The 25,030-nt window shown below is 42.6% G+C and overlaps 1 protein-coding gene and 1 long non-coding RNA gene across 3 annotated transcripts; one reads left to right on the top strand and one right to left on the bottom strand.

Annotated features, from left to right (window-relative positions):
* Positions 1-235: 235 nt before the first annotated feature.
* LOC132990971 (uncharacterized) lies at positions 236-5,620 on the bottom strand. Its single transcript, XR_009676131.1, has 2 exons — positions 4,554-5,620; positions 236-748 (listed from the first exon to the last, which is right to left on the bottom strand). It is a non-coding gene; the product is annotated as an uncharacterized LOC132990971 (long non-coding RNA).
* Positions 5,621-18,717: 13,097 nt separating this feature from the next.
* Positions 18,718-23,799, top strand: LOC132991374 (1-acylglycerol-3-phosphate O-acyltransferase ABHD5-like). 2 transcript variants are annotated; one of them, XM_061060138.1, is made up of 7 exons: positions 18,718-18,827; positions 19,466-19,548; positions 19,835-20,237; positions 20,641-20,792; positions 21,007-21,118; positions 21,212-21,392; positions 22,252-23,799. In XM_061060138.1, exons 1-7 carry the CDS (start codon positions 18,784-18,786, stop codon positions 22,366-22,368), a joined length of 1,092 nt encoding a protein of 363 aa, XP_060916121.1. In that variant the 5' UTR covers positions 18,718-18,783; the 3' UTR covers positions 22,369-23,799. The 2 variants fall into 2 exon arrangements, with proteins under 2 accessions (XP_060916121.1, XP_060916123.1); XM_061060140.1 differs by lacking the exon at positions 18,718-18,827 and adding an exon at positions 19,692-19,753.
* Positions 23,800-25,030: the final 1,231 nt, after the last annotated feature.

Here is a 25,030-nt window from a genome sequence, read left to right as displayed (position 1 = left end):
AAAAAAAAAAAAAAAAAGACCCACAAATGTCCCAACATCACATTTTAGTGTTGTTGTTTTTTAACATTGAACTAAATATAGGCCTATGTGTATTTTTTTTTTTATGACCATTTGAAATGTTAATAGATTACACCAAACTGTTGCCCACTAAGAATATAATAATACGATGATAAGAAAATCAAGAAATGTTTAATTAAATGCACTCATTTTAAAGGAAATACAATGCAAAACGACATTTTCAGACCAATCATACTTTAATAAATAACTTTGCACGTGACGTCTTAATATTTCCTGAATCTTTAAACAGATAAACCCATAAACATATAGGCTATTCTATAATAATAATCATTTTTATTTGATGTACTTCTTTGGGAATATTTTTATATTATAAAGTCTTTATCTTTGCTGTCTTAGATGGAGACACAGATTTGATAAAAGAAAAACGTATGAATAGGCTGTTTTATTTCATCAGCATTGGATCAGACATGACAGCTTCAGGTAAAGCCTGTTTGGATGTGTGGGGTGAGGGTGAGACCCTGGTGTTGGGAAGTAGCCGGTCCCTGGACTGTGGCGGCCTGATTCACAACACCAGCTGTCCCACCCCACCAGGCCAGCAGATGGCGCTCTGATGGTGGAAGTAGTTTCCCATCTGAAGGCAGATAAGTGGTTCGATCTCATTATATCCTGCAGGCGGTCGGAGTCAGCTCTCCCTCATCCTCTTCCCCAATCTTCACTACATCTGTGACAGCTGGAGAAGAGAAGAGAACAGCTAATTAGATTCAGATGAAACTGTTTGATAGAGGAGAGAACCATGAGGGAACTTTTTTTCTGGGTTTCTCTTGTTGAGCTCTCTTCATAATCCAGATATGAGGGATTCTGGGAATCTCTGCCCCACCTGACAGGCTTTCGACCACCCACAACCCCCCTGCTTCAGCTCTCCACAGCTCCAACAACATCCTCTATGCTAATTTTATAATCACAGCGCAGGATGAGGGATGTGTGTGCGTACGGTGAAGAGGGATATAAGCTTTTACTTAGCATATGAAATGAGTTGGGATTAGAATGAGATAAAGAGCAGAGTGAAGAGCACAGGGAGAGTTACCAGAGAGGTCACTCATAATTTTGCTTCTATGAAGCACTTTAAATCTTCCTGACTGCTCTCACAGGCGATGGAATCGAACACTGACACTCAACTGTGTGATAAAAGAGCACCTGAGGTTTCAACAAAAACTGTGCACTATGAATTAAAATGTTGTAAGATATCAGCATGATCAAAGGACAGAAAAATCAGCGGCCATTTATGTTATACAGTAGGAGATGAACTATCACCTATTAGCCAGTGTAAGCCTGAACCATTGAGGATGATCTGTGCGAATATGTGAATATTAGACTTCTGGCATTTCGCTGATGTCCATTTCTGAAACACATCATTTACAGGTCTTGTTGTGAGTGGGACCAAAGGGCAGAAACCTTTACATTATTTTTTCATCAATTTATAAAATGTTTAGAGAATAAAATGTCCTGAGACAATGAATAGCTTCTAACTATGAAGTTATGAAACACATGTAGAACTCGGTTTTTGCAGATTTTTCCTTTAAAAAAACGATCATTTTCAAAATGGTTGTTGATAAATCTTTAGTGTAGAGACTTAAAGATCTATGTAATAATAAAAAGCTCTAAATGAAATGTTAGTGTTGAGTAATTGCCTCCCTGACTAATGAGCCAGCCTCACTACCATGTTTTATGACTGTCAGATTAACTGCTGAAACTAAAAGCCTCCTTTTCTAATTACACAGCAAACCTAGAAACCATATTTTTTTCAAACACACTTGGTAAATGTTTGATCTTTAAGTTAATTTGCTGACTGGGAAAAGCCAGCCTCTTTAATCTGTACACTATGCTCGAAACAACTCTTCAGTTTTTGGCTATTTAATGAGTAGCAGAGAAATAAGTAAAAAAAAAAAAAAAAAAAGGCTTAGATGTCTCCTAAAGCTGCAGAATAGAAAGGAAGCACTGCCTATTATTAGTTCAATGTCGACTGAGACACACAGGAGGTTAACTTAAAATACTGTAATACTCTTAGTAGTAGATGGGAAAATAAGTGTCATTTTCTTTCAGGTGTCAATCTTCCTAAACCAACAACTATGAGAGAGAAATGGGTGTTGAAATGATGCGTATAGTAAACCGTGCTTTCCTTTGTTTGCTCTCCCTCTCTGTGTTTGGCATGCGTGGCACTGTAGGTGAACAGCAGTCGTTGTTCCTCTCACACTTGTCCCCTCTTGTGTAACTGTCCGCTGAGAAACACCTCTTTAAAGAAAACATTCCTACATTTGGACTTAGACGAGATTACGTCATATTGGCCCTCTCGGCAAATAATTCAGAGATGTGAGCGTTATCATGAAAAAAGAATCAACCATTTTGAAAGCAAGCGTTCCTTTGGCTCTGGTGAACACCTCCTCTACCGATGTGCATCAATGAAAAGTGATGTTCAGGTCTGTTTTATTTGAATGGATTCAAAATGTGTGCAGCGTGCTCTCACGGAAATGATAAAGCTGTGCATTCACATGTTTAGCTGTTTTGTTAAGTGGGAAGGCTGCAATTAAAAGTGATTTATTTAATTGGTGCTACCGGGAGGGGCAGCTGCTTAAAAAAACACCAAGCAGTGGTGGGGAAAAAAAAGAATGAACTCATGGGGAGCAAATTTAAAATAAGGCTTCAAGGAGAATGAAACAAATGTTCAGACTCCTAACAGAGCATAAAGGGGTGAATGTATGTAATGAACATCATTTTTATTGTCCAGTGTAAACCCTTATTTAAACAGTTTAAAAGGGATTTGGTACATGTTACTTTTTTTCCTAATCCTACTGTAATACCAGACATTAAATAGTCCGTGTGTAAATAAAGGACGTATATTTTCAAGCATCCATCTTTTTCTTTGTCTCTCGCTGGACCGGTGAGAAATTGACGGGAACGCGAGCAGCAGCTGAATTCCTTTAAATAGCCCTGCCTGCCTCATCATATGGTTGCTATGGCAGCCAGCCCCTCGTTTCAAGATACCATCCACATGCTTGGAGAGACCTCCTCCACCTGAATGCTATAGATCCACACCGCTGCTCGGCACAAAGGAGATTTTGCCGGAGCGATTCAGCCACTTAACAGCACATATGAATAATGTTTTGTGTGTCTCACCGTCCACGCTGGGAGGAATGTTCAATATTTGAGCCATGCATTTTGTAGGAGAGATCAATTTGCTCTCATTGCAGCTTCTCTTCGACGGTGATTTAAAAAAAAAAAAAAAAAACTAACTGAAAAAAATGACAAATGTTTGAAGGATTTGAGGGAGGGAAGAAGCAAAAAAAAAAAAAGTGAAACATGTAGCGAAGGAATACGATTGAAAAATCAGATGTTGGAGGAAAACGAGAGATCAAAAGTGAAACAGATGAGTGAACAGCTGGTACAAGAAATGAGGTGATACAGAGAGAAATGAGGGGTGAAAAAGACGATGAATGATCTGCGGTATTTTTAAGACACTGGAGGAATTGAAAGATGGGACTGTAAAATAGAAGATGCCATCTCTCTGCCTTCTGCCCGTCTCCCCAGTTCTTCCCCCATCTCTGTCATTTTTCAGCCCCTGATCCTTTGTCTCCCATCCTGCTTCTCCCATCTTCAGTTTTACACAAGCTCACAATAAGTCAGATGTTTAGCTGAGGTTCAACGCAGGACTGTCGGCAGCGGGCGTGTGCAAGATGAGATCTGCATGCATGTACCTCTCAAGCTTGACTTTGTCCTGAATCTCTCCCCTAAGTGCACTCAGAAAACTATTGTGATGCTCAAAGGTTTAAAATCAATTACACAGAGAGAGAGAGAGAGAGAACGCGAGAGAGAGAGGTGGACTTTCAGGGTGTCAGCAGCTTTCACAAAGCCAATTTTAAAGAGCTTTTAAATGCTACAGTGGAGTCCATTGAAGATCAATTTAAGAAGTGAAATACTGAACAGAACCCTTGCAAAACTGGGTAATTTCTGAGGGCAAAAAGACGAATCAAATGTCATTAATGCAGAGAGGAATTACAGCATCAATTGTGTAGACATGCATAAAGACTGAGCACACATTTTATCAAGAGAATATACCAGACACGACCGTCATCTCTGTGTGTCACGTTTCTGTGTAAAAATGTACACAAAGTGGCATTCATTCAAATGATTTCAATTCATGTCAAATTATACCATTCATTCTTTTTAAATCCTGAAATGAAGAACATTCTGTACATTTCGGTGCACCAAAAAAACTCAAATTGTAATAGCAGGACTAAGGACAATAGGTAACACACCCTTATTTATAAGATATGAAGCTTTAAATATCAGTAAATTAAATCACTCTTAAAACTGAAAACGCACTGATTTGAAGAGTATACATATTAAACACAATTTTTATCCAAATTTTTGTTTTCTTTCACAAAAATGTTTCATTTATAAAAGAGAACAAAGCACCAGGTGGACAAAGAGGGAAATGAATCTGTCAGGTTTAAGGTCAACAAGTTATATTTTCCACTTACCTGAGGATATCTGAATCTATCTAAATCTTTATGAGACGAGTACAAACAGTCGCCTCAAACATCCTCTTTCCCTTTTTTTCTTTTCTTTCTTGTAGCCTAAAAGGGAGACAGATCAGTAAAGGACGGTCATGAACACGATCCAAATGCAGCTGTTTTATGATTTGATATGATCTTCGTGGGGAGATGAGTCTACAAAAGAGGAGAAGTCAAAAAGAAGTCGATAAAGATTGCACCCTCAATTTCCTCTTAAAACACACAGGCAGGCTGATTGCATTTGAGAGAGTTGGGCGCGCCTCAGCATCTCCTAATGCGTCTGTAAATTGAGTTGGAAAATGACGACGTCTGTTGTCTGCACTTGGGATGAAAGCCAGGGAGGCAGAAAGCATTTGCTGTGGAGAACATCCTCCCCACCACTGCCTTTTAGACCCACACTATTAAACAGCAGACTTCCACTTGTGTCGAACACAATTTCCCCTTCATTCCATATGAGCTCAAGAAAGAAAGAAAGAAACTTTAAAATCCAAATGTCGCTCCTTTCCTGTACATCTCTGTCTTTAAATCAGATGATGTTTGATGGAGAATAAACACGAGCAGTCTTCAGGATAATGAAATATCTTTTCGTTCATTAGTAATGTTGTCTGTAGCTACACAAAGAAAGAGCCTAGTGAGAACCTAAATAGAAATGAGTGTGTTCTGTGTGTCCATTATTAAGAAGCTATGGTGGTCAGCTCTGAGAGCAGCAGCGATAAGGATGCTGGCTGAGCATTTGCCAAGCATCCATTTCCTTCTTACTTCGCTCTAAAAGGCCTTTCACCAAACACACACACATACACACACACACACACACACACACACACACACACTGCTGTCCTCATGTTCCCTTCCCTCAAAGGTGAACATCAATAGCTTTCCAATTAAATAGGTTAACTAAACAAGATTATGTCTCCAACCTGGCCTTTCTAACTTCATCTCTTCTATGCTTGTATTTTAAATTGTTGTTGGCATGAGAAGTGAATACAAGATGGTCTTTTTAAATGGAGTTGCAATAATCCTGAATGGGCCTCTGGTCACTCTGCTTGCTGTAGCTTTTTTTTTTAAATAGTTATTAATATAATGATCAGGTTAAAAAAAGTAATATCATTTTCTTAAATTTGCAAATCTCTCTCATATAGAAACAGAATATTTGCCAGAATAGAAATTACGATAGCGCAGAATACTATTTGATAAGATCATTTTTGCACTTTCCTACATTCTTAAATTCATTTTGCGAGTTGGTTAGTTTTGTTTTTTTTACTGTGATTGCATTTATTTAGGAAAAATAGCTGCCTTTATGTGTCCTTTCAGACCAAAGACATGAAATATGTTATCTCAAAAAAGGACTTATCGACAGAGAGTGTCAGTAAGAGAGAAGCTCTATTCACTCTTATAAGTCTCCTACAGTAGAGCCGTACTGTATCTCAGGTTCACACACCTCCATGCACACACCCGCAGTCACGCGGTATTAAGGTGTGTCGCGTTTTCAACTTACAGCTGTGCGTTCCCTCATCGCCGTCTTTCCGCTTCTGCAGTATCTCTACCGTGTGACTGAACGGTGTGACCACATTTCTGCTCCACAAAATGCATTAAAAAGCTGCGGCAGAGATTTAAATGTGTAAGCCCGACCCCTCGGCTGTCACATTCAAGTCTCAGTGAAAAGCACACTCACGTACACTTCCATCTCTCTCTTACATGAGCACACAAGCCGCACACCCACACAGTTGAGATAAGGCCTCGGCGCTGGTAGTCATTTAGTTCAGCTTTGTCTTTTACAGCGTCTCCCTGATGAACTGCAGAAAATGCTAGCATTTGCAGTATTTGAATTATTAGCAAAACGGCACAGCTTTAACTTAATCCAGTATTGCTTATAATCTGTGAGCTGTGCATGTGTGTGTGTGTGTGTGTGTGTGTGTGTGTGTGTGTGTGTGTGTGTGTGTAGCCTAATATGAAAGGAAGAAAAAGTGGGTATGTAAATGAGAGAATGCTGCTTATCTCTGAACCTGAGTGTGTGTGTGTGTGTGTGTGTGTGTGTGTGTGTTCAAGGAGGTACCCACCTCTATAGCTGCTCTTTCTTAAAGACATTATTATAGATTAGTGTGGTAAGAGAAGTTATACCGATGAGGATTCATTGCTCTCCACACAAAGACAGATCATTGTAAACAATTATAAGAATACAATCAAAAATGTCATCACCTGAAATCATCTATAAAAGATAAAAATGAAACATTTATTTTTTCTTCATTGAACAACAAAATGCATTTCTCTTGACTTATCCCGTTGACTGTTATCAATCATGAACCATTTCAGTGTTTTATGGATGGCTCGAGATCGGCCCGTTTTTCTCTCTTTCTGAAAGTAAGTATATTTTCTGATTGTCTGGCCAGATCTATAAATTAACTGCGTTGTGCCTGATGCTTACAGATGGTTCTGGCGCAGAAGCCTGCCAAAGGACCACTAACCCTGATGACTCCTGCGGGTTGCCAGTTGTGGGCAGGGCAGGGCAGGGCCGGGCCGGGCTGGTGTGCGGGTTGCGGGCAGGTTGGATGGATGAGAGGATCGCTGGATAGGCGACCTGGTGCTGGGGCTTGCAGGGCAGAGAGCTGTGAAGAAGAAGAAGAAGAAAAGAAAAAAAAAACAAGGTCAGCTATTCAGCGGAACACATTCAGCACCGTAATGCCGGTCTGCAAAAATGCAGACGCTCTTAAGATGGTGGACAAGAAGCCGAAGGAAGTCTTCGACTCGCATCGCCGTTACCTTTCTAATTCAGAGAGCCTTACGTTAACTGTTCATCTGAAATGTAGCATCTTTTTACAAGTGCCGAGAAACACAAGCGTCAGCATATACAGAAGGCGGTTTGACATAATGGCTCCGACAGTTAAAGTACATCGAGTTTAGTAGTTATGGATTAGCAGAGATCTCCAGTGAGCGAAGACTTCCCTCGACACAAAGCTGTCAGTAAAAAGTAGGATTACTCTCACATAGTGTGAACACAAACGCACAGAAAGCACACGTCTATACTGAGAGGTGTACATTTAACACTCGCATGGAGACACACACAGCTATATATACACACACACACACACACACACACACGCCCTCAGACCTACTCATTCTTGTCGGCCATCACAGACAGCGATGCCGGCTCGGCAGCCATTTTGCTGCTCTGGAATGTTCAATTAGTATAATTGTTGCTTAAGCGATCAGCTCTCAGGCGTCATATATGAAACAAAGCACCACTCCAATCAATGGCCACTGCACCTTACAGAAACCAAAGTTATAGAAAATGAATCTGTATTCCAAGTCTCTCATGTCCTTTGTCGGGCGCCAAGGCCCCACTGTGCAATCCAGGACATACATGTGACGGCCAGCGTGTCAGTGATTGTGCAGCCATGTGTGAACTCCACTTGGTGTATACATGTATGTATGTATGTATGCTGCACGGCTCGTTGTAACGTATGTGGTGATGGGGGGGTGGGGGTGGGGTGGGGGTGGGGGGGGGGGGGGGGGGGCACGCCCTACCGAATGTCAGGGCTCACTTATGGAGGAGGGGATGAGTGTGTGCTCAGAGAAAAGAGAGAGGAAATGGTAAGGGTGAGAGATGGAATAAAATGGAAGAAGAGGCATACAGAGAGGAAGAAGAAAAAAGAGAGAGAGAGAGAGAGAGAGAGAGAGAGAAGGGCACTGAACGAGAAATGTACAGCTTGTTCTCGTCGCCACCATTTTTACACGCACACTATGCAGTTTAGTTTTGGTATATATATATATTTTTTTTGTGAAGACGTTTTTTTCTGAAGATTATAGATTACTTCGCGCCCCTTTGATTTCGTACGACACCCAGAGAACAGAGGAGGATGACGGCCCACACTTGTCACACGTCACACTGTTTCACAATGTGAAACATATCTGTTAGAAGAACAAGGGGCGCCCTCTTCATGAATCGCTGTGCCTGTCCAGTTTAAAGCACACAGAATGCGCCTGTGTCACTGTAGGTGAAGGCATGACCTACACAATTGCATGTCCAGAGTCGGAGCTCAGCCCCCCCCAGCCCCCCCCCATGTAGACCCCTCTCTAACCTAATTTGTCTCGCCTACACAGCAAAAATTAATCTGCAAAAGATGGAATTGTCATTTCTTACATAAGAGATATTTTCAACCAAAAAAAAAAAAAAAAAAGGGGGTCTGTCTGGATGCCAAAAACGATCTTCTATGAAAGGAGTATACTGCAGCCTAAGGAGTTCTCCTACCTGATTCAGAATTTGTTAATCAAAACACTTCGACTAGTCCTGAAACACGAACCTGCAGATTTATCAAGTACACCGTACTGCTCCCTTCCTACAAAGATCTGCAATCACACGGGCAGGATTAAACAAAGGCCACGTAAGGATAAGAGCACGTCGGTGGTAGTTGTAGAGAGGGGATGTTACAACCCAGCCTCATATCGAGTGGGTTGTAACGGTCTACATCTTTCCCGAGACGGGGGGCCGAACACGGCTCTGCTGGTACTGCATGACGGTGGACAGCCTGTGTGGGATGATGATGACCGGCTGTCAAATGTTTGACAGTTTGAATCAGGTTTGCCCCTGCGCTCAGAGCGAGCGAGGACTGAGAGAACACGGCAGCGCAATGCGCACATGTGATCTTCTGGAGGCAAAACGCCGCCACCTTACAGGACGAGTTCAGACGCGGCGATCAGACGGTACTGTATGAACACGCTGGCGGAGACGGAGGTGCCCTGCATGCACGTGACCGCTCAACATACGAGCTCCCCCCCCCACCCACAACACGCTAAGAGTACGACACCAGACTGCACATATGATCGCCGCCCTTTGTCTGAGTCTATCGGTCAGTAATGGCCGGCAGTTCGACACAGTATGCTCCTGCGCCCTTTCTCTGCTTTTCATATGCCCACACACACTCTCTTTCTCTTACACACACACACACACACACACACACACACTCACACTCACTCACTCACAGGCAGTCATGTGCATGTCAGATGACCCCTCCTCTAACACACGTGTATTAACCGTATTCTCTCTAGTATGCCTATCAAACATTACAGTAGTGTCATGACCGCCACCCCCTCCCCTTTCCTCTCTGCCGTGTCCTCAGAACACACCACCACCCCCACCACAACCCCAACCCCCACCCACTGGGTGATCATCTGCTGTGACCGTGTCCTCCTATCACCGTGAGTCAGGAGTGTTCGACAGTGATGGGTGGGGAGGGGGTTGGGGGGGGGGGGGGGGGGGGGGGGGGGAGGATGTTGGTGCACCCTATTTGACTTCTTTCCTTTTTTTCCGATCAGACGTGATTGCTGACAAGAGAGAACTTTCCCACCCATCAGCGTCGGTGTGAGCGGTGCATACAGCGCCAGACAGAGGGGACCCTTTGTCTCCCACCACCACTGGGGGGAAGTATGGCGTATGTGCTCACACACACACACACATATACTGTACACTCTTGGCATTGCTACAAACATGCAAACACACGCCTGACAGCAACTACACACGCACACACACTCACACAAGACACCGCTACACTTTTAGGACAGAGTTGAAACACGGGCTGCAAAAGTGACAATATGCAAATCCCGGAGCTCTACAGCTGCTGCACACCTGTGTGCGTAAATCTGTCTAATTCAACACATCCCCGTGTAAAGACGATGTGGAAGCACTTCATTGTGCAGATGTGCAGCGTGTGAGTCAATGTGCATGTGTGTGTGTGTGTGTGTGAGTGTGCGAGTATGCATGTCCTCAGACTCACCTGGCAGCACCGATGGAGCTGGTTGTCGTGGTAATGCAGCCTCAACTGGGGTTGCAGAGCTGTGACACCTGATGTCCCTCCTCCCTCTCACTCTCACTCTTTCTGCTGTAGTATAGGATCAGTAGCTACACCCTAGCACTGACAGAAGAGGGGGAGCTAGGGAGGAGGGGTTCTTATCCAGCCTGGCGGATTGTACCACCCGCCGCCCGCAGACGAGGGGACGCCGGGATGAAGAGCTGGTAGGGTCGACCCTGATACGGCTCTGTCGCTCTGCCACTGAACATCCCTGCTGTCTGCGCTGACATGGTCTCTCCCTGCTCCCTCCGCTCTCATTGGACGTCGTGCTTCCTCCTTCATCAAAATGTAAAATTCCAAGACAGAGAGAGTAGTGCAGGGTTGTGTGTGTGTGTGTGTGTGTGTGTGTGTGGGAAAAAAGAGAGAGTGTGTGTCTGAGAGAAAGACAGACAATGCGAAAAAAAAATGTGTGTGTGTGTGTGTGTGTGTGTATTTGAGACACATTTTTCATGCGGACTGGTATGACTATATGTATGAATATAAGAGCGTGTGTGCGAGCCTGTGTGTGTGTGTGTGTGTGTGTGTGTGTTTAGCAGAATGTTCATGTAAATGTGTGTGTTTGCGCCTTTGTGTCAGGCAGACGATATACAGGATGCCATTGTCTGTGTGGGCGTGTGATAGAGGAAGAGGTAGTCGAGGGAGAGACACAAGACAAAGAGAGCAAGAGATAGGAAGACATGGTGAGAGTGTGTGTGTGCATGTATGTGTGAGAGATGGAGGAAAAAGAGAGCAGTGTGTGTACGGCCTGAGAGCTGTCATCATCAGTCTCTCCGCAGTGGCTGGTGTTGGGGCGGCAAAGGGGCTTGTCAGTCAGTTTCTGTCACAACATGTCACAGTGAACGCGGACACACACACACACACACACACATAAACACACTTTCCCAGAGGATATCATGTCAAGATGTGGGCCAGTTTGCTCTGACAAGCTGATCCAACACCCACAACCTTTCACCCCACTCCTCTGGGTCCTCTGCAACGGTCGTCACGCGCAGAATCGATCTGTGATTCGCTGTTTTTTTTTTTTTTTTACTATGAACTAGAAAGATTCGACGAAAGGTCAAATAAGGCGAGATGGTAAACGAGCACGGCGGCAAAGAAAGGTGGCAAAAAGGGCGAGAGGAGAGAGAGCTAAAAGGCAGATGGCAGCAAGCAGGCGCACACACACACACACACACACACACACAGCCGAGTCTCCTGAGATCGGACCGGTGAAATACTGCTGACTCACTGTACTCCGGCAGGCCCTAAAACACACACAGATTAACCCCCTACATTCAGTGAATCTAACATAGACTATTCAATTATCAAAAGACATTGATGCCGAATATACCGATGCACGGGTGAGTAAAAAAAAAAGATCACAAAACAAAACTGCTTTTTTGTTCCCGTCCAATCGATCCCCTGTAGGTTGCTGCAGAGGGAGTTTTATCCTCACATATAAAACAGAACCATCCCTTTTTCTTTCCCTGGCTTTTCTCCGTCTCTCTCCTGCTGCCGATTTAATTACCTTCTATATTTATCGGAGCTCAAGATGCTATTTTGGTTTCGAGACTCTTGTCACTGATATCGGGAGGCTACATTACTCAGAGCGAGAGCACCGGGGGCCGTCACACACAGAACAAGAGCCCTGTTGTTAACCCTATGGAGAAGAACAGAGGACATGTCACACTTACAGTGTAACTGACCATTATGTGCGTATATATCCGTCAAGCATCCTTATTTCACACGGAGTGAATCGCTAAGGTGTGGTCGGCCTCCCTTGTGTCTCAATTTTTTCCCGAACGATTCGTCTCCAAATTTCAGCTCCGGAGACAGAAAGTGGTTTTTCACGTAGACACACACAAATATACTCATCTGCGCATAACAGCAAGTCGCCACAAATACACATAAATGTAGGGCTGCATGTATGCCCGTGCACAAACACACACACACACACACACACACACACACACACACACACACACACACACACACACACACACACACACACACACACACACTAAAGGACAAACACAGCTGCTATGGATCCATGTCCTCCATATTTGGTTATGATTTATGATTGCTCTTCAGTAGAGGCCACAGTCATCTAAGAGATGATGGCCATATTGATCTGATAAACAGTTTCATTTACTGCCAAAGCCCACCATTCATACTCACACTCACACACTTTGGCATGGGCACATTCACACACACACACACACACACACACACACACACACAAACAAAGGAAAGACACATAGATTCACAGCAGGAATAACCCAGCTTTCTGCTTCATCAATTCCCCACCTCCTCCACGTCTGCTTCTCTGTTCTTTCTCTTCTCCCCCCCCCCCCCCCCCCCCAGGCCACCTCACCCTCTCCTCTGCTCTCAACGCGCTTTAACCCGTTCCTCTTCTGCCCTCCTTTTTCGCTCTTCTTTTTTTTTCCCAGCATCCTCTGCCAGTCACCTGGTTCTCTACCAGTATTCTCCCCCCACGCACCATGGCCTCTTTGTCTCTCCTTTTAGCTCTACATGCCTTCATGATATGGTTTGCAAACATGGCTTTAGATTTACTGAAGCAGCCTCCTGAAGCATCATTTTAGAGTCGGCTAAACTTCCATTTCTACACAGACGAGGACTGTGGATTTCCTCCAAAAGTTCTTATCACACGGCGTATGTTCAAACCAAAAGGATTTTCAGATGGTTGAACAGCATCTGAAAAGACGCATGACGTACGAATTGAGTTGGCAGTGCTACAGTTTCTGTAACTTTCTGAGTCAGACATTTAGAGTCACTTCAGCAACTATTGTTCGAGTGTACAGAGATTTGAAAAAAAAAAGTAAGGAGTTTAAATTCTGTCTCGCGCACTCGTCATTAATTCTTCAAAATAAAGGCATAGACCAGCGATCATCAACTACATACAATGTATCTTTTTTCTTGACAGATGCTGTGGAGTGTGGAGGCATCAATTAATATAAAAATGTTGTTAACATTTCATTGTTTTAATATTTAATAGCTAACAGGTAGATTTTTGCTTTAATAGCTTTATGTATTTAAAACAGATACTCTAAATACTGTAACAAATCTTTTCCTCCTTACATGTTCTGAAATTAATTAAATTCTTGGGGCCAGATGGGAAGCTGTGGGGGGGTTGGATGTTGCCCGCGGGCCACCAGTTGATGATCAGTGGTATAGACTATAACTGTCTTCCACAAAAACAATGTATAAAAGGGCGGCTGTGGCTCAGTTGGTAGAGTCGTCGCCTCTCAACTGGAAGGTCAAGGGTTCGATCTCCGGCTGAGCAACATGTCCGATGTGTCCTTGGGCAAGACACTTAACCCCCGAATGTCTCCCGCTGTTTCAGTGGCGGTGTGTGAATGGATTAGTGTTGTACTTACTCTCTGATGTACGTCGCTTTGGATAAAAGCGTCTGCTAAGTGAATTGTAGAATGAAACTGTTTTTACAAACGCACTCCTGAACATTTCTTGAAATTTTTCAGCCAGCCTGCCCCGGAAATCTTCCTGAGGTGCATTGCTCAAACATGTCCTTCATTTTTTGATGTTTTAGTCTTGAGTTCCATTTCTAATTTTGTTATCTATATTATGTTGAAGGTCTATAATCACCCAAGTTTAATAGGTGTGCTGGATCAAGATGTTTTGAATAGCATACTATTCTAAAGTTACTAAGAGAGTTTATTGTCTGGTGTCTTTTTTTTATTAAATGCTTTTCTAATGGATATACTGTACGTTTTCATATTTTGCAAGAAAAATGCCTGAAATCACAAGTTAGATCAAATATCAAACTTGTACGTCTTTTACCATTTGTGAGTAAACAGATAATGTCAGACGAGTGGACTAAAGAAAAACACACACACGAGGACACATCATATTCACACACACACACACACAAACACAAACACACACTAGAAGGCTTTCAGTTTCTAAATCAATCCCACATCCGTAGCTAATGCAGTGCTGGGCCCTCTTCAGGAAGCATTAGGCCTATTAGTCAAAGTGTGTATGCATTCCTGTGTGTGTGTGTGTGTGTGTGTGTGTGTGTGTGTGTGTGTGTGTGTGTGTGTGTGTGTGTGTGTAGAAGCCGCACACTCAGCAGTAGCCGATCTCAGTGGATCCTGTGGGGTCAGCAGGTGCAACAGGGAATGAGGGACCATCTTATTGTGTGTGTGTGTGTGTGTGTGTGTGTGTGTGTGTGTGTGTGTGTGTGTGTGTGTGTGTGTGTGTGTGTGTGTGTGTGTGTGTGTGTTCCCCTCCCTTGATATCCTCTGGGCTCTTTATCACTCTAAAATTATCCTCCATTTACTGGAAGACACTGGACAGACTAAAGGGAAAGAGAAATATGGACACTCTAGTTTGAATGTTTTCCTGGATCACTTATGGATGCAGAACTCTGAGACAAACGTCCTCAAACAAATGAATATAATACGTTAAAATTCTGATAGACAGAACGACTGATGACGCCAAAGCTAACCCAAAGAGATATTTCAGCTTGGCAGAACAACACAAAGCAAACTGCTTCTACTGTACTTCAGGCATGGGAAACTGTTCTGCCCTCAGCAAAGAATCTTTATCTAACATTACAATGTTCATCACTAAATGACTATATGATATCCCTCCCATCTTTCATATGGTCCTCCATTTTCCCTTCTGTCTCTTCCCTCACATGGCCTCGCTCCCCCATCTCCTCACTCTGAATTTGTCCCTGAGGATCTTCACATAGCGAGGTGGATCAAGTCTCCGCAAATCAATATCATCCATTCATGTGGATGCTGCTCTTGCATGATCATGTGAAATGCATGCTCTTAGAAAACACAAACTGGAAGTTGCTGCACCAACATTAATATACTCTGTGTGGATGACCCCGGGGAGCAGAAAAGAGATGGACTCGAAATGAGTGTTGCTGTTATTGCCAAATAAACTGACAGTGCCTGGAACCCTCCTCAGCATGCGCATGATGGACATAGGAAGGAACAGTAGGAACACCCATAAAGATAATAGTGTTAAAAAACTTATGCCAGGGGTAAGCACTCAGATCAGTCGGACAGGGCAGGTCAACAGATCCATAGAGATGCTGAGGACAGAATTGAGAGGATGGAGAGAGTCGGTGGAAAAGAGGAAGGAGGAAACGAACGGAGAAAGCGAGACATTGAGACTGGCTATTATAAATCATATCCGCTGTTGGCGCCGGCAATGTATCCTAGCAACCAGACAGACCCTCCGCCTCTCCTCCATCCCCACTCCATCTTCAGTTAACAGCTTAGTCGCTCTTAATACCCATACTGCACTGGGCCTTGCCCCAAATAAAAAAAAAAAAACTAATGGCAGAGTGCAGTTTGTGCTTACAGGCAACTAACTGATCTACAGTAAGTTTTATAATACGATAATCAGACTCAGCAGCTGACCCCAGAACACTGTGAATGGTTTACAGACTAATTGTTTCTACACACACATGCACATGGCAAAGACAGACACACAGAACATAAACACAGATAACAGTGAGCTGTTCCATCTCTCCATCTTCCTCTTTCAAACCTGTTTTTTTGTTCAAATGCCTTTTGAAGACAAATTCAAAACTACATTTTTATGTTGTACACTACAGTGTTGCCCACGCGACAGAGGAGGCCGTCCATGTTGAGCTCCAGCTGCCTTCTTTCATCACCAATAATCAGGGCCTTGCTCACTCTCACGGTTGTTATCAATTCATCTGGTAAATTAAAAAACTCCAAGTTTCATGTCTGAATAAGAGTGATGAGGGTCTTACTTTCCCAAACTTTAAAAATGCAGCAATAAAAAAAAAAAAAAAGAAAACAGTGGTGTGAGTCAGTAAAGGCAAAAACAGCCCTGAGGAGAAGTAATCCAGTTTTAAGTGAAAACCAAGCAGCATCTGGTCTTGAAAAATTAATCCAATGCGGAAGTGCAAAACTCCTGCAGTTCTTTGAGGGTCCGCTTGAGGCTGACTCCAGGAACCCTAGAAGTCACATACACACCACAGCCTAAAAAGCCTGTTTTCACAGCAGAAATGAACATGCTTACAGCCTGGTACAAAAATCCAAACAGGTCTGATTAGTTAGTGTCACCACGGGCACACACTGTACGCGGGGTGATTATTTTTTTTAAATGGCTCTGTTTTGAATTTAATGAACGATACCTGGTATCTAAAGTTAGGCGCGTAGCTGACCTGATTGAGTGTAACAGTTTGTCTTCAGGCTTAAGCCCCCTCAGCTCCTGCTCTCTGCCTGTCTTTAGACTGAATAAAAGTTAGGCTGGGAAATCATATCCAGCATGGCGGCGGCTGCCGAAGAGCCTCCAGAGCCCCCTGCTGTGACAGATGAGTGACGTCACACAGGATTCGTCCATTAATATTTACAGTAAATCTGTGTATCTGATAAAAACAGTTATGCTGAAGATTTACCGCAGAAGATACAGTTTAACTTCCAACAAGGAGATAACATTCAGTTGTAAAACTCCCAAGGCGGACTGATTCTGCAGCTTCACGCGGCCTCCTTACCAAAAGCCTCACCCAGTTACTAGTCTCCAGACAGCCACAGGGTTACACCACTGCGGCTCATCGATGGGGTTCGACTTCAGCCACATTGTCTACTGGTTTATGAGATTTTCGAGAGCACAGCAGAGTGAACGGGAAGTAACCCACAAAGAGTGAGAGTGTTTGCATCTATGAGAGCAAAGGAAATAAACCACTCAGGAACCACTCAGTCAGCATATAGAGCCAAGAGCCACCAGGAGTGGATGTTAAGAGGTGAAAATTGTGATTGGATAATGAAGGACAAAGCAGCCAGACAGTATTCTACGAGTGGGTTTGTGTATACTTACAGAAAACAAGTACGCCACCTTGTGGACCAGGACTCCCAAATCTCTCCTCGAATTGTCCTTGACCTCATGAGAAATAGCGGCTGTTCTGCAACTCATCAGCCTATAAAAAGTGAGAATATAAAAGGAGTTATTATCATGTCGGAGCATGAATACCAAAGTGAGGCTAAGTGAGAAAAGGTTCAAATGTCACCTCTTTTCTTTCTCGTACAGTGAACATGATGTATGTCATGTATGTTGTTTGCAGACTTTTAAATCCTATTATGCTGAGTTTGTAAGAGAGCATACCTATTGGAATAAAGTCACTCCTAAAAGTCATGCCAGCCAAAACTGACTGTAGAATTATTTCCTGAAGGATGCTACTGACCTTTTTAAGGATAATTCCTGTGTTAATCTATACTATGAACCCCTTTTAAGATTTAATGAGATTCACAGTCACTTTAAAGTCAAAAGAAAAGGGGATAAAAGAGCGGATTGTACTGTGCATTCAAATCCTTCAGGATAATGAATTAAATTAACTTTCCATTTAATCTCTGCCCTTATCTTAATTTATTGTAAGAAATGTATTCTGATAAGCTACGGTTTCATCTTTATGCCCGAAATTTGTGTTTTTCTGTCAGTGCCTATTATTAGGAGGCCAAGGTCATTTCTATTGGATTGGCATTGCTCAAGATTCACAAGACACAAATAGATTTAGCCTACCTGTCACAAGAACAGCCCTCTACAGCTAGTGTTTTACACATGTTTCAGTTTTAACCAGATGGATACTGCACCCCCCCTCCACAAAAAAAAAATGGCATCTATAAAAACATTCTCTTATTAACCTACCATAAACAGTTTACCTTCACTATTTTTATAAACTGAATGTTTAGTCCAGTCTAAGACTCTGATTGGCTGAGAGAGGTTGTAACTGAAAGTTGGCTTTGTTGGCTTATTGCCATGCAAATGCAAAGCCTTGCAAATATCCCACATGTTTTTGTGTTTAACACATAGTTGGTGAAAGTTCTGTTACATTAAATTAAGCTACCTGTGCATGAAGAGCCATGAAATTTGACATTGACTTCAGCGCCGCGCAAATACATATTTCAGTGCACGAAAAGACAACTTCTAGATGTTAGTACGAACCGGAACAAATGGGGATTAAAAACAAGACCATCCAACGAATTATGAACGCACCCACCTGAGCTAGGTGCAGATTAGTTTAACACAGGTTTACATCACGCCGCTGACTTTGGATGCAGTTGGACATTTAAAAATGTATTCCTCTGACAGCTTAGCCTTTTAACGGATCGACCAATCGATGTTATTAAAACAAGTATTCTTCTTTCGCTTTACCACGTTGACTCTTTGTTTATCGTATTCTTACCAGACAAATACTACGTTTTTGTAAAAGACGATTTGTAATTGATTGGTATAGCCTACTTTAGAACAACTCCGTTGACTTACGGGATGTAATTGAACGCATCACATACATTCTGACCACCTTCTCTGATGGTCGCGGAAGCATCACAACCAGATCACAACACACCATGCGGAGGATGGCGGAGGAGATACAGCCTGGCAAGGAACAGAGGTTCGTTTTTCACATTTCAGAAGCCTTTTTGAAATGGTTAAAATAGATTTTTAACCATTGAATGGTTACGTAAGAGGAATGCTGCTAAAAGTTAGTAATGACATTACCGAAACAAAATGTTCTTGAACTAGCATTGGCTTCTTCAAGGGTGACATTTCTTGCAATTTTTTTTCAGAACACATCCAAACATTCCTTAAAAAAAGGTTTTTTATTTTAATGTTTAATTGCAATTGTATCCAAATGTTTTTGAAAATCCGTATTTTGTGGTTCAGTCAGAGAACATTGTGTCCCCCTGCAGATCGTTGTTCTGATTTAGAAAGTATACTCATTTCACTCAGTCAAAGAATATCAGTGTGCATTTCTGTTTGAAATATTGTATTTATCAAGGTCTGCCAATGTACAAAGTATTTGTCCAGTTTGTCTGGGCTTCACCATATTTACTTCTTTGCTATTGTTAAGTTTTCCGAGTAGGAAGATTCAGGGCAGTACCGTCTATAGATTGCATACCAGTAGCACTGATTGCACAAATGTTATGGTCAAAGTTCTTGTTTTTTTTTTGGTCTGTGTTGCATGTACTTTATGTTTTCTGTCTGCCTGCTTGGATGCATGTTTGCTGTTTGCTGTTTGCTGAAACTCAGCTCCTGGATATTAAGCTGGCTTCCCTCTTGGTGCCCCACATCTCCCTCTCAGCTGAAAAATGCAGAAGATAAAATGCTCAAAAGTAAGTGTTTTCTTAAAAAGAGAGATGCTATCTGAATTAAAAAGAAGTTGAAGTGTTTTCAGCCAAGAGTGTCAGTTGTTGTGATGTCACAAGACTTAGAGGGTTTGGTGTTTGCGATGTCGAAATATTTTTTCTCATTAAAGAGAATCAAAAACACCACAACTGGATACCGATCAAACACAAATGTGTTCAAGGAATCAGAATGGTGAGGACGGGTCCCATTTCCCTTATGCTTCTTCCCTACTCCCTCTATACTAAAGTCCTGTTTTTCTCTCCTCTACTACAGATGTGAAGCAGCCTTTCACCAGGCAGCATGTCCAGATATCCAACAGCAGCTACCTGTGGACTTTAGCTTTTTCCACTCAGCCACCACCATGCTCTCCCCCTTATCTCTCTGCCCCAGCCAAACCTCCTCTGGTTCTGCTGCATGGCTTCGGGGGAGGAGTTGCCCTTTGGGCCCAAAACTTGGACTCTCTGTCCAGCAGTGGACCGGTCTACGCTCTAGACTTGTTGGGTTTCGGCAGAAGCAGCCGCCCCCAGTTCAGCACTGACCCGGAGGGGGCTGAGGAGCAGTTCCTGACAGCCATGGAGGAGTGGAGAGAGAAGGTGGGACTGGAGGAAATGGTGCTGCTGGGGCACAACCTCGGAGGATACCTCTCGGCTGCGTACACACTCAAATACCCACACAGGTGCTTACATGAGCGTGTGTCACAAGCGTGGTCATGCAAGTTGTTTTGAAATGCATATAAAGTCCTCTCACCTAATATTGTATAAAAGAATGATCAAAAAACATTCTGCTTTAGTAAATTACAGAAATATATATTTTTAGAAGCTAGCCATGGTGTTTCTACAGAACTACTTTACCTAATGTTCAAACCTTTGAGCTGTATTAAACATACATGGCATGGTAGGCCTTTCCATTTAAATTCTTGAAATATATATGTATGAAGTTGTTTTGCAGTCTATCAATGACTTTATTGCACTTTAACATCTGCCTCATTAGCTGCAGCCCCGTAAACATAGGTGAGGGGATTTGTGATTGGAATCCAACGTTAGTATGTACACTTATCCCGTAACTGTGTGTGTTTTCAGGATAAAACATCTGCTGCTGGTGGAGCCGTGGGGCTTCCCAGCTCGCCCGGAGAACCCCAACCACAACTCCATCCCGGTGTGGATCAGAGCTATGGGGGCCGTCATGAGCCCCTTCAACCCTCTGGCTGGACTCAGACTGGCTGGGCCTCTAGGTCAGCAGATTTTTACACATACCCTGCACATTACCAAACTCAGATGTATTTGATCTTCTATAAAAGTTCAGTATAAAAATTACTTATTTGTGACTTGAAGTCTATTTTGTGAATTGTAGATCGCAAAAAGATCTTGATTTATAGAGTGTGATTGAAATGAACTACAACATTTGAAAATAGGTTTCTCTCCTTTTTAATTTTAAATTTTGTTCAGGTCCAATGCTGGTTCAGACAGTCAGGTCGGACTTTAAGCAGAAATACTCTTCTGTGTTTGACGACAACACAGTGTCTGACTACATATACCATCTCAATGCCCAGACTCCAAGGTGACCATCAGTTTGAGTGAAAATATCCTGACATTGTACTGATACTCTTGCAGCATATCAATCAATCTACAACATGATTTCTTTGTGTTTCAGTGGAGAAACAGCCTTTACAAACATGACCATCCCCTACGGCTGGGCTAAGAGGCCCATGCTCCAGAGGATTGGTCAGATCCAGGCTGATATCCCCATTTCCTTCATCTACGGATCACGCTCCAGCATTGACAGTGACTCTGGATATGCGTTCAAGAAGACGAGACCAGAGGTGGAAATCACAGTAGGTTCCTTAAAACATCTCTTCATTATGTGTTTCACTAAATAGTCACGGCAGGAAACAATCCCAGAATGCTTTGTTTCAGTAGATCCAACATGAAGAAAGTGTATATGATTTAATTTTGAAATGTGCTAAATGTTATTCAATCGATCTTTGTTTGTAGAGAGCCAATTAATAACACTTTATCTCAAGACATTAACACATAGCGGGACTAGACTGTACCCTTTGGTATATTATTTATAGAGACCCAGCATAAATCCACCATGGAAAAAAAGCATTTGGCAATTTATGCAAGTTATTTGCAAGGCAAAGCTTCTTTTGAGCCGTCTATGAACATTGAGCAGATCCAGGCTCCAGCCACTGCGACTCTGTTGAGCAAAGAAGATAGAGACAGATGCAGAAACAGAACAGAAGAGATGGATAGCAACAAACAAACAAAGCAACAACAATAACAGCTGATACATGCTTATGACAACATGCCATTGATGTTGGTGGAAGTAGATTTAGGATCAGCAGGAAAAGCAAAGTAAGTGAGATGGTCTGATAATAATAATAATAATTCTAACAGTTTAAGTCAACAGTTCCAATATAAGCAGAAAACTGTAATGATGAGAATAGGGGAGGACTGGTGGTATGGCAGTAGAACACCTAAGTAATGATCTAACGGTGGTCTAACAAAAGTAAGACTGATAATAATGGTTGTAGCAGTGGTTTCAGTCAGACCGGTCCCCGGTAGCAGGCCGACTGCATCAATGATCAACAGTGGCCAACGAGATAAGAGAGCTGGAACACTTCTGTGACTATGTATCGAGCTGTGTAAACTGAGTCTCCTTGTTTTCATCTGCGCCTCTGTGTTTGTCAGGTGATCAGAGGAGCAGGCCATTATGTCTTTGCTGACCAACCTGAGGACTTCAACCAAACAGTCCTTCAGATCCTCGCCAGAACGGAGAAGAGAAAAGAAGACGAGGGGACGATTTAACAAGTGCCCCCTTTAGGAGAGAAAAGTATTTTACCAACCCAAACTACAGCCACAACAGTTTAACTGTAAGCCTCTTTGTCATGCACTTTAATCTAAAAGAAACATATCACTGACCACCGAGGAAATGTTACTTATTCCTAAGTCTGACAATCTAGGGTAAGATAACCTTAGATTTCTTTATCCAGCCTCTTGTAATGAAAATTTGTAAATAAATTTTAAATGCTTCTGTCTTACTTCATAGTTATTTTTGTTGCTTGAGTTATAAGAAAAAAATGGCATCCAACTGGAATTATACATTCTTAGTAACTATTGGGCAAAGCTTGTCTGTGAAAACAGAGTTCATCTTTCAAGGGAATACCATGTTTTTGGGTGGAGGTCTATGACAAGTGCACAGAATGTTCTTTTTCTGACCCCTCGCCCACTCTGTGAGAGATATGAGAGGGGAATTAGTAGGGCAAAGGGCTGTTGTGTTGTTTTTTTTTTTCTGGTGACTTCCTTACTTTCCCCGAGAAGTGTGACTGAGCGCGTCCAGCAGATGGCAGCACAGTAACAGAATGTGTCTATAATCTCGCCTCTCCTTCGCAGAGTGGTAACAGTGAGTCCCATACAAAACGGCCTCACATGCATATTGAGTTGGGTGACCTACTCAGGAGACCTGGACAGTGATGCTTTAAGAGCAGTACGACTCTTCTGCTCACTGCTGTGTCCCAACTGCAGTGACAGAATAGGGTCAGAGATGTGTGTGGGACTAAAAATAGGCCTTCTGTTCCAAGGGGCTACGTGAGATGAAACAAAATGGTCCTTTACTATGAGATGTTAATTTGTGTATCGGTGAGCTTTTAAAAATAACTTTTCCATAGAAAGCATCTTTTAATTGGATGATTGTCTTTGTACTGTATGGTTGTTAGTTGCGTCTACAAGCTTCATGGACCAAATTCGGGTTCACGTTAGATAATTTGTAAGGTTTTTACAGTATAATTCTCCATTTTTATTTCTCATATTTAATCTTTTTTTAAATTAAAGGTCACCTATTACATAAAAAACAGTTAACCACGGTTTTCAAACACTAATATGTGTCCCTAGTCTGTTTACAAACCCCCCAATTATGAGAAAAGTCCATCTTCTCTTTTGCCGACTCCACTTTTAAGAAAATGTGTTCTTAAACAGGCCTTTTTGGAGATTTTTCCCTTCATGACATCACAAAGGGCAGTAACCCCTCCCCCAGATGGGTGAAAGTCCCACAGCTAGGTGTTTGTTCTGCCCTCTGAGGCTGCCTTCTCACAGTAAACAATAGGGCATGGTGCAAGAAAGCCCAATCCACCTAAACACTTCCAGAGAGTCGTGGACGAACACAGTTCATTTGCATTTAAAGCTACAGACACAGAAACCGCCTATTCAAAGCAGGGCTAAAATAGAGGGGTTATATGAATGATGAAATACAGGATCAGTGCATTTTGAGCAAGAAACTTCACAGACATGTTTTGGGGACCTCTGAGACTTATTTAAACTGGTTGAAAAGGAGTTTAATATGTGACTTTCAAATAAGCGTAGTGCTTCTAAAACAATGAACAGATGTCACCATGTAGCTTTATCAAAATACAAGGTTTGTCAAGGGCCCTTGTTGAAGTGGACAACGTAATTCCCCAGTCTGTCAGTTTTTTTTCCTCAACTGTAAAATAAAATGCTCACTTTTTTCCATCCCGCATGGTTTTCTCAATTTGTAAAACCAATAAAACCCTGCACTGCATCAATGGGAGGAAAAAAAACACAACTGCTAGCTAGCAAGCATAAATGTAAACATTTATTTGAAGTTTCAAAGAAAGAAGGGAGGCTGAAGGTTTGTAAAATAATTGAGGGGACAGTAAAACAATATCATGCTGAAGTATTCTGTTTAAGCATTTAGCAGCCTGGCCTTTTCCAGTGCAACCCCTCCACTACCCCTGCCCACATCTGTCATTTCTTAGGCATCATCCCAGCCCACCCAAACTGTCTCCCAGCAACAGAGTAGCCACGGATACCGAGTCTTTTGGATTGCTTGAACTGTAGGAAGTGATGCTGCGGCTGAACGGGGTAATTATGGGTTGTTTGTTTTCTTAAGACGCTGGCTGGCTACTTGTCAAGTAGCAGCGATGAACATTCAGCAAGAGCTTCATGTGCAGAGCCTCCTGGGGTTGGAAACGTGCACAAACAACGTGCCAGGTCCTCAGTCTGTAATATTCAGTTAATAAGCTCGTAGGCCTATTCACTATGTCTCTGTCTCTCTGTCACCCACTCCGTCAAATAGGCACAATATCATTTCATTAGGAGAAGTGACAGTAGCTTTTGTACTGGGTATGGATATAATTGAAGCTGGAAGGCCTCGAATAACAGCACATAAAATATTTGTGCTACACAGAAACACACACTGTTTCACTGCTGCTGGTAGCTCATCAGCTCTCATGTTATCTTTCATCAGGACCATAATGTTCAGGTTTGTGCAGCCAAAGCATGAGGAGCACCGTTTCTTAGATATTTGAATGTATTCCGATGTTTTTCAGGTGTGATGGTAGAAGTGTAACTTAAATACAACCATGACATTAGTGCACATCTGCAGAAGGCTGAGCCTTTTTTTTTTTGCCTCAAACTACAGGCATCCATCACCTCAATGCAGAAGTCCCTTACA

This window comes from Labrus mixtus, chromosome 16, assembly GCF_963584025.1.
Source record: "Labrus mixtus chromosome 16, fLabMix1.1, whole genome shotgun sequence".
In the NCBI taxonomy this organism is placed as follows: domain Eukaryota; kingdom Metazoa; phylum Chordata; class Actinopteri; order Labriformes; family Labridae; genus Labrus; species Labrus mixtus.
This window is presented reverse-complemented; position numbering and strand designations above follow the sequence as displayed.